This window comes from Scylla paramamosain, chromosome 19 (genome assembly GCF_035594125.1).
Source record: "Scylla paramamosain isolate STU-SP2022 chromosome 19, ASM3559412v1, whole genome shotgun sequence".
Classification (NCBI taxonomy): Eukaryota; Metazoa; Arthropoda; class Malacostraca; order Decapoda; family Portunidae; genus Scylla; species Scylla paramamosain.
The window spans coordinates 16,453,642-16,462,959 of record NC_087169.1 but is presented as its reverse complement, the minus strand read 5'-3'; the positions used below and the strand labels follow the sequence as shown (position 1 = coordinate 16,462,959).

General features: G+C 40.8%; 2 protein-coding genes across 2 annotated transcripts in view; both read left to right on the top strand.

The window, feature by feature from the left end:
• The first annotated feature begins 784 nt into the window (after positions 1-784).
• LOC135110069 (uncharacterized) lies at positions 785-4,354 on the top strand. Its single transcript, XM_064022033.1, has 4 exons — positions 785-1,845; positions 2,309-2,427; positions 2,798-3,021; positions 3,534-4,354. Exons 1-4 carry the CDS (start codon positions 1,284-1,286, stop codon positions 3,673-3,675), a joined length of 1,047 nt encoding a protein of 348 aa, XP_063878103.1. The 5' UTR covers positions 785-1,283; the 3' UTR covers positions 3,676-4,354.
• Positions 4,355-7,485: 3,131 nt separating this feature from the next.
• The window catches only part of LOC135109751 (probable chitinase 10), a 53,523-nt gene continuing 51,690 nt past the window's right edge, over positions 7,486-9,318 (top strand). Inside the window, exon 1 of the mRNA XM_064021352.1 lies at positions 7,486-7,682. Within this exon, the coding sequence (XP_063877422.1) occupies positions 7,680-7,682 (3 nt within the window). The 5' untranslated portion in view covers positions 7,486-7,679. The remainder of the gene's footprint in view (positions 7,683-9,318) is intronic.

Below are 9,318 nucleotides of genomic sequence, written 5' to 3'. Positions count from 1 at the left end.
CTTCTAGTCTATCAAAGTACTCTCTTGTTCTTTATCTCTCTTATTATTCTCTCCCAACATTTTCCTTATCTTTTTATCTTTCTCTCTCTTTTTTCTCTCCCCACACTCTTCACCACTGCATCCCCCCAATCTCTCTATCTTTCTCTTTCTCTCCTCCCCAACACCTCTCATTCTACAATCTCCCCAACCCTCTCTCTCTCTCTCTCTCTCTCTCTCTCTCTCTCTCTCTCTCTCTCTCTCTCTCTCTCTCTCTCTCTCTCTCTCTCTCTCTGTCTCTATACATTACAGCTAACGGAAAGAGTTTAACTGCGTATGTGTGTGTGCGTGTGTGTGTTCCGGCCGCCGACCCGTGAATTTTATAACGGGTAACTCTCTTTACTTCCTTATGTTTCCGGTATGTATTGGGAGGTACGATGTGTGATATGTATAGTGTTGTGTGTATGTGTGTGTGTGTGTGTGTGCGCGTGTGTCTGTGTGTGTGTGTGTGTGTGTGTGTGTGTGTGTGTGTGTGTGTGTGTATGTGAGATAATCGTAATGTCACGTTTTTAGTAGTAGTAGTAGTAGTAGCAGTGGTAGATGTAGTGGTAGTAGAAGTAGTAATAGTGGTAGTGGTGGTGGGGCTAATAATAATAGTAGTAGTAGTAGTAGTAGTAGTAGTAGTAGTAGTGGACAAATAACATACCGTTTACTTTAACACAGCAGACCAGATGTTGTTTATCTATACCTCCTCCTCTTCTTCCTCTCCCCTCTCCCTCCTCTCTTTCCACTCTCCCAGGGCGGCGCCACTCCCTCGCAGGCTCTCCCAAGGCGCACACGCATCTCTGCTTCTCCTCCAGGACGGAACACACCATTGCAAGGAGACCGCCTCATTTAGCTAAGTCTGTGGTGCAAATTGAAAAGCAAAAAGAGTGTTTGGGGAAGGAAAACGAGAACAGAAAGGTTATTAGTTCAATCTCGGTTGAAAATTTTGGTGAGAAAAGTGTTATCTTTATTAGTATTATTTCTTTTATTGTTAGATTCTTGTTACTAGATTTGAGTGTTAATAGAGTTCACTTATTGGAAAGTTTTTAGTTTACTCTCAACTTAAATTTCAATAATAAAAGTGCTATTTTCTTTATTGTTAAACATAAATTAAATATTACCAGAGACCTTACGTAGCGAAATACCACTATAGATACTGAACTATATCGTACACTTAATCCAACACACATTCTATTATTCTATAAAATTTACAAAGCCATAACAAAGAGAGAGTCATACAGGTGAGAGAAAAAGACACGTAAATGAGAAAGATGCAACACCTTCACCTGGTTGTCATTATAGTGTTATGTACCACTCAAACCTTCTCATCACGACCGCAAGATGACCCAACCCCACTAGAGGTCACGAAAGAATCTTCTGACCTTACCTTGGAATGCTCGAAATCTGAGGATGAAGCTGAGAATTCTAAAGATTTGACCAGCAAGATTAAGACCAAGGAAGACCAGATAAAGCGAAAAACAGACCTTCCAGATACTCTAAGCCAGGAAAGTCATGGGAAAACACACCTAGATCCTTTCACTAAATCTAAGAAAGAAAATGTCCAGGAAAAAGAAATTGACGTGAGAACTACTGAAATATCTGAAGGTTCTACTAAGCTTCAGATATCTGGAGTTTTATCTGAAGCTTCTAATGATACTCCCGGGAAATCTGAAGGTCTGAAGGAGGCGCTGCAAAAGGAAGAGAAGGGAGAGGAGGGAGAAGAGAGAGGTGTGTTAGCAAAGGAGAAAGATGCGTGGGCGGTGGGCGTGCAGGCGATAGGCGGGGCTCTGACACGGGCGAGGAGCAGTCTAATATCTTCCATTGGTGAGTAGTAGTAGTAGTAGTAGTAGTAGTAGTAGTAGTAGTAGTAGTAATAGTAATAGTAGTAGTAATAGTAGTAGTAGCAGCAATAATAGTAGTAGTAGTAGCAGTTGTAGTGGTAGTGGTGGTAGTGGTGGAGTAGAAAATGGATGTAATAGTAGTAGAGGTAGTAGTAGTAGTAGTAGTAGTAGTAGTAGTAGTAGTAGTAGTAGTAGTAGTAGTAGCAGCAGCAGTAGTACTAGTAGTGGTGGTGATGGTGGTGGTAGTGGTGGTGGCAGAGTAGACGTTATGCTAGTAATATTAGTAGTATTAACAACAACAACAACAACAACAACAAACAACCAAAAGAAAAAAATCCCCCCTAAAAAGTCAGATACGAAAACTAAAAAAGAAAATACCAACTGAGAAAAAAGAGAGAGAGAAAAAAAAAATCAAACTTACCTCCATCCCTCCTTTCCTCCACCAGATAGAAGAGGGAAGGAAATGGGACGCAGTTTTTCCTCCGGCAGTTTCAGTTCTCTTGAGTCTACCCTTCTGTCCCTCGCCTTCCTCACCTTCGCCGTGTTTCTGGTGGATCTGGTGCAGGTGAGAGAGAGAGAGAGAGAGAGAGAGAGAGAGAGAGAGAGAGAGAGAGAGAGAGAGAGAGAGAGAGAGAGAGAGAGAGAGAGAGTCGTATGTTCGAGTATTTAAGGGAAGACTATGATATTTAGAAAGAAAATGTGTGGCAAGATGATTATATCTAAGAGAGAGAGAGAGAGAGAGAGAGAGAGAGAGAGAGAGAGAGAGAGAGAGAGAGTACAGATTACGGTTTTAGTGAGGTGAACACTATTAAAGCCTACCCTTCTTCCTCCCTCCCTCCCTCCCTCTCTTTCTCCCTCCCACGTTCTCCCTCCCTCTCTCTCTCTCTCTCTCTCTCTCTCTCTCTCTCTCTCTCTCTCTCTCTCTCTCTCACCAGGACCTCCTCAACGGCACTACCTCCACAAGCACAGGCAGAAAGAGACGAAGCGAAAAAGAGGATGAGGAGAGAATGACAGATCTTATTGTTCTCGCTCTTTCCTCTGTCGATACCCTTTCCTTCGGGGCAGACACTCCAGACTGCGGCAGAAAACTCCTGTGTCACCTAAACAGAGCTGGCTGGCACGATGGCTGGCTGGGAACTGCCTCCAATTATTTTGTTAGGTAAGTTTGTTGTGGTTCGAGTGAGTGAAGGAGTGAAGGAGGGAAGCAGGGAGGCAATGGTTGGGGTTTAAAGAGAGAGAGAGAGAGAGAGAGAGAGAGAGAGAGAGAGAGAGAGAGAGAGAGAGAGAGAGAGAGAGAGAGAGAGAGATTATTATTATTATTATTATTATTATATATTATTATTTAATCAATTTATTGCGCACAAGGCGTCAGTCCAGCACATAAACTGAGGTATTGATTTAATTAATACTTGTCACAAAGAGCAAAGGGAACACACACACACACACACACACACACACACACACACACACACACACACGAAAAAATAAAAGTATTATTATGAATGGAATACTATACATCAGTGAAAATCACCAAAACGGGGATATTGAGTGAATTGATCTCCAGGGTGTTATCTGCGAGTAGGTGGCGACGTCTGCGTCAAGAGACATTTTCGGGACTTACTACTACTACTACTACTACTACTACTACTACTACTACTACCTCTCCCGCAGCCTGGTGTTCAGCATCCTCTCGTCATCAACATTCCAAGATAACCTGGAGGCAGCAAACTTTGGAAGAGAGAAGCAGGACTGTACTTCCCGCTACCCGTCCTGCCCGTCTGTTCTCGGCGAGCTCCTCCCGTCCCGTAAATAATTAGAACGACGAGAACTTAACAACACAAGGGAAGCTTGAAGAAATCAGCTGCTAACTCTGTACAGGGGCCATGTATGGAGTACGCATAACATGTATGGGTGTCGGGTTGGGGTGGTTCCTCTCATACCGCTCTTCTAGACAGGGTAAAATTAAAAGCCTTACGTCTTATCAACTCTTCTCTAACTGACTGCCTTCAACCTCTCTCTTATTGCCGCTATGTTGCATTTCTTGCTATCTTCTATCGGTATTTTCACTCTAACTTCTCTTCTGATCTTGATAAATGCATGCATCCCTTCTCCCGCTGCCTCGCTGCACAAGACTCTTCTCTCTCATCCCCAGACTGTCCACCACACTAATGCAAATGTTAACCAGTATTCAAAATCTTTTATCCCTTCTATTGGTAAACTTTGGAACTTCCTGCCTGCTTCTGTGCTTCCTCCTGCCTTTGTCATGGACAGTTTCAAGAGTGAGGTTTCAAGACACTTCTCAGATTTTGGACAACCCTTTTGACTAAACTCTTTGGTGTCCGGCACCTTCAGTGGGCCTTTTTTTATGAAGCCTTTTTATTGCCATAGACCAGAGTCCCGTCTAAGATAAAAAAAAGGTCAGTCAGCCAGATAGTCTATGTATAAGTGACTGTCCCTGTATAGTAATACGAGTATAATACAGTTATATTAATGCCCAAGTCTATTAATTCGTTCATTCCTTTCGCAACTTTCTTAAGTGTCCACAAGTGAAAGATACGGAAACTAAGCGACCCTCACCTCAACCTTTGTGGCTTCTCCTTTGTGTTTCTTGGCACTGGCACCTCCCCCACTGCCCAAATGGAGTCACTGGAGGTCAATAGGTCACTGGCGAGGGGGAAGAGAGGAAGAGGAGGAGGTGGTAGTGATGGCAATGGAGAAAAAAGGAATATATATATATATATATATATATATATATATATATATATATATATATATATATATATATATATATATATATATATATATATATATATATATATATATATATATATATATATATATATATATATATATATATATATATATATACACACACACAAGTATGCAGCTTTTTTTGTGTGTGTGACTTTTTGAGAGAGAGAGAGAGAGAGAGAGAGAGAGAGAGAGAGAGAGAGAGAGAGAGAGAGAGAGAAAATGTACAGAAAGCGTAGAGTTGCGTGTGTGTGTGTGTGTGTGTGTGTGTGTGTGTGTGTGTGTGTGTGTGTGTGTGTGTGTGTGTGTGTGTGTGTGTGTGTGTGTGTGTGTGTGTGTGTGTGTGTGTGTGTGTGTGTGTGTGTGTGTGTATGTGTGTGTGTGTATGTGAGTCACACACACACACACACACACATACACACAACTCCACTATCAGAGCGGGCAAACTGGACACGCCTAAACTGACTTGAACAGGTAATAATAATTGGGGACCAAAAAAAAAAAAAAAAGGGACGAACGGGAAAGAGGAAACAAACAAGATAATAAATACAAGCCTTGGCGTGAAAGAGTAAATGGAAGAAGAGAAAAAAAGGAAGAAAAAGACCTTTCATATTATCTTTTGTCTTAACGGTAAAGCGTAACAGCGGAGAGGAGGAGAAGGAGGAGGAGGACAGCATGACACTGAGAAGTAGACGGAAGGTGTGCTAAAGGTGGTGAAAGTTGATTAGGAGGAGGAGGAGGAGGAGGAGGAGGAGGAGGAGGAGGAGGAGGAAGGAGATGAACTTGAGCAGGGCGGAAGAGACCAAATGTTACTGGGAAGCAAAAGAAGAGGAGGAGGAGGAAGTGGAGGAGTAGGAGGGAGGAGACATGGAAGAGTTGGTGAGGAAAAAAAGTATTTCTAAGGATCTCTCTCTCTCTCTCTCTCTCTCTCTCTCTCTCTCTCTCTCTCTCTCTCTCTCTCTCTCTCTCTCTCTCTCTCGTTTTCTCCTTTATTCTTTCCTCTGCCTATGCTTTACTTTTTTTTTTTATTTGTCACTGATACTAATTTTTCCCTCTTTTGTCGTCCCTTCCTTTCATTCTATCTTCTCTCCCTTCATCTCCATCCTTTATCCTGTTTTTCTGTTCTTAATCGCCTTTCTTTTTTCTTCTTTATTACATCTTTCTTTAATTTCGTCTGCTTTTCCCATCATTCACATCCTTTATCCCGTAATTATTTCTTTTTTTATAATTTTTTCCTAAATTCTACCCTGTTTCCCATCAACTCTAACCTTTATCTTGTCTTCTTTTCATTAGTTTACTTTATTCCTTGTTTTGTCGTGTCTTTCTTTGAGTCTCTCCCATTTTTCATTATCTCCATCTTTTATCTTGTCTTTCCGTCATTATTTCGCTTGATTTCTTCTTTTTATTTATGTATTTATTTATTCTTTGCTTTTTTATGTATCTCTTTATCTTGTTTTCTCTTTTGATATGTATTTTAATTTTTCTCTTCTTTTATCGTGTATTTCTTCAGTTTTATCATATTTTCCATCACCCTTGTCTTCCTGTCTTTAGTTCACCTGATTTCACTTTTCTTACCCGTCTCTCTCTTGTCTTCCCGTCTATCTCTCACCTCTTTTGATAACCATTTTAATTTCTTTTTCACCTCCTTCATCATATCTTTCTTAATTTCTATAATATTTTTTTCTTCATCTATAGCCTTTATCTTCCCCGGCATTGGTTCACCTGGTTTCACTTTTCTTTCCCGTCTGCATCTTATCTTTCTGTCTATCTCTCATCTCTTTTTATATCCATTTATATTTTTTTCGCCTCTATTACCATACCTCTCTTAAATTCTATCATCTTTTTTCATCATCTCTGCCCTTTATCTCTGTCGTCACTGATTCCGCTTTTCTTCCCCGTCTGCATCTTGTCTTCCTATCAACAGATGTCGTGTTTGGGGCCACTTGTCAAGCCAGGTAACCTTTGCCCAGGTGTGCTGCGGGGCAAGACTCGTACCTGTTACCTTCAAGAAATTCTAGAACTTTTACCTGCGGGATGTGTTACTTGCATGTATCCTATTGCCTGGTAGTGAGGTACTGGTGTCATTCTTAAACACGTAGATACCTCGGGGATCTCTTATTTAGGTGATGTTTTTTTCTTCTTTTTTTCTTCTCCTTCTTGTCCAGTCGCCGCTTGAAACTGGTTGGCTTGGCTCGGTTTAGTTAGCTTGGTTCTCCTCTCCCTTTCTCATTGATAATGTGGTTGTGTTTCTGTTTCGATGCTGCCTATAGTAATTAATGTCTTGCCTATTTTCGTTTTTTTTTTTTTTTTTGGAGGGGGGATGAGATGTAGGGGGAGGTTTGAATTTTGAGATTGCCGTGACAAAATTTTGAGTTGAGTTAGCGTGTCATCCAAAACTGCTACTACTACTATGACTACTATTACTATTACTACTGCTACTATTACTACTACAGGAGCGGCGGGGCAAGAGCGCAAATATGATTGGTTGTCAGGTCAAAAGTGCTCTAGTTTTTCCTGTGTTTTGATTGGTTCTTGCCACTCACGGGCCCCTGCTATCCTCCTAGCTCCTCCTCCTCCTTGTCTCTCCTCTCCCTCTCCTGTTTGTCTCCCCCGACCCCCTCCTATTCCTCCACCTACTGCACTTCATCTCTCAGATTTCTATTTTATAAGACGTATGAACTAAACACATTTGCACAAACACATAAAAAACAACTCATAGATCCTTTCATTCCAAAAACCCACGAAGAAAACACTAAAAACATTAGTAAAGTCACAAAATAGAGAAGAGAACGGGAAAAGGGAGAAGGGAGGGAGCCTGAGGGACTGGGAGGGGTAGGGGGGTGAGAGGCGGAGGAGACGGGAGAGAGAGAAAAGAGAGAGGGAGGCAGTGTGGCGGTGGCAGTGAGTGTGGTGTGAGGTTCCCCGCTGTCTCTCTCTCTGTCTCACTCGCGCGCGCCGTCTCGAGCGAACTAACCTCCACCTGCGCCTGGACTTTGCGTGGTGAGAAGAGGAGGGTTCCGACTCCCCGCTGGTGCTTCAATCCGCCCTCCCTCCCTTCACGACACAATGGTACGTTGACTGTTTTTTCTCTGTTCGTGTCTAATCTTTTAAGGTAGCTCGTCTAGAGATGCATACGTAAAAATGTGTTTCTCTGGGTAACAGTTGATATGGTAGTTTGTTTAAAGAGATACGTCCGTTGAAATTATCTCTCTTTTCTCTTTAATATGGGAGGTTGTGTAAATTAAGAGATACATAGGTAAAACTTGTCTTTCTCCATGTGTTTCTTGACTTTAATACGTAGCTTGTCTTAAGAGATACATACATAAGTTGATATGTATCTCGTCTGTAATACGCCTGCTTGTCTAGAGATACATAGATAAATGTGATCCTTCTCTATATGTTTCTATTTCTGAATATGGTAACATGCCTAAATTAAGAGATGCATAGATAAAAAAAAGGCCTTTATTCGTATCCAGGCTTTGAGAGAAAAACTTGCCTGACGAAATACATAAATAAGAAATAAGGTGTTTGGATTTTATATTTTGCGTTTGATTTTGAGGGTTTAACTTGTATTAACTTGTACTTTTATTGGAATGATTTTGTATTTTGTTTACTTGTATGGAAATGTATTAAGAAAGATTGAGTCTAGTTAAAATTACGAATGGACTACAAAGATACAATGCAATATTTTATCTCATACCAGGATTTTTGTAACGATTTTTTTTTTCCTATGAGCTGAGTAAGTTTAATATGCTCCACTAATTACCTGTTTGATCTGCAGGTAAATTAGTGAATGTATAAGAAGGGTATTCAGTTGCATATATATTTTTTACTTTATTTCATTTTTTTATCTAGAAAATTATGCAGTTTTTCTTCAATTAGTCACTGTTTTCATGTAGTATTCTCTCTCTCTCTCTCTCTCTCTCTCTCTCTCTCTCTCTCTCTCTCTCTCTCTCTCTCTCTGTGTGTGTGTGTGTGTGTGTGTGTGTGTGTGTGTGTGTGTGTGTGTGTGTGTGTGTGTTCACTCTAAAGATAATCTGGGACGGAGAAAATGAGACAGATGGCCGTAACAAACACACACACACACACACACACACACACACACACACACACACACACACACACACACACACACACACGACCTCTAAATAACTAGTCATGTTTCTGGAAAGTAATGAAGGGAAAGAAGAAAACTAGACGAGAAATTGGTGAGAAGGAATAAACAGAGAGAGAGAGAGAGAGAGAGAGAGAGAGAGAGAGAGAGATGTAACATGCATGAGTGTGGGAGAGAAGGGAAAGAAAGAAGGAAGGAAAGAAAGAAAAGATGGGAAAATATGATGATGATGAGTGTGTGTGTGTGTGTGTGTGTGTGTGTGTGTGTGTGTGTTCAGGTTAGATTAGATTCCCATACTACTACTACTACTACTACTACTACTACTACTGCTACTGGCGGAGTTATTAAGACATTTTTAACTTTATTATTAACATTATTTTTTTTTTCATTCCTTTGTCTAAGGTTAAAAATCGCATAAATTTCCCGCAATAATTGTAATATGGAGCGACCGGTCTATGAGAGAGAGAGAGAGAGAGAGAGAGAGAGAGAGAGAGAGAGAGAGAGAGAGAGAGAGACCGGTTTTCTCAAGGTGATGTCCATTGTACCTAGAAAAAGAATGATTATACTGTTTCCTAATTCACTTTTTTCTTT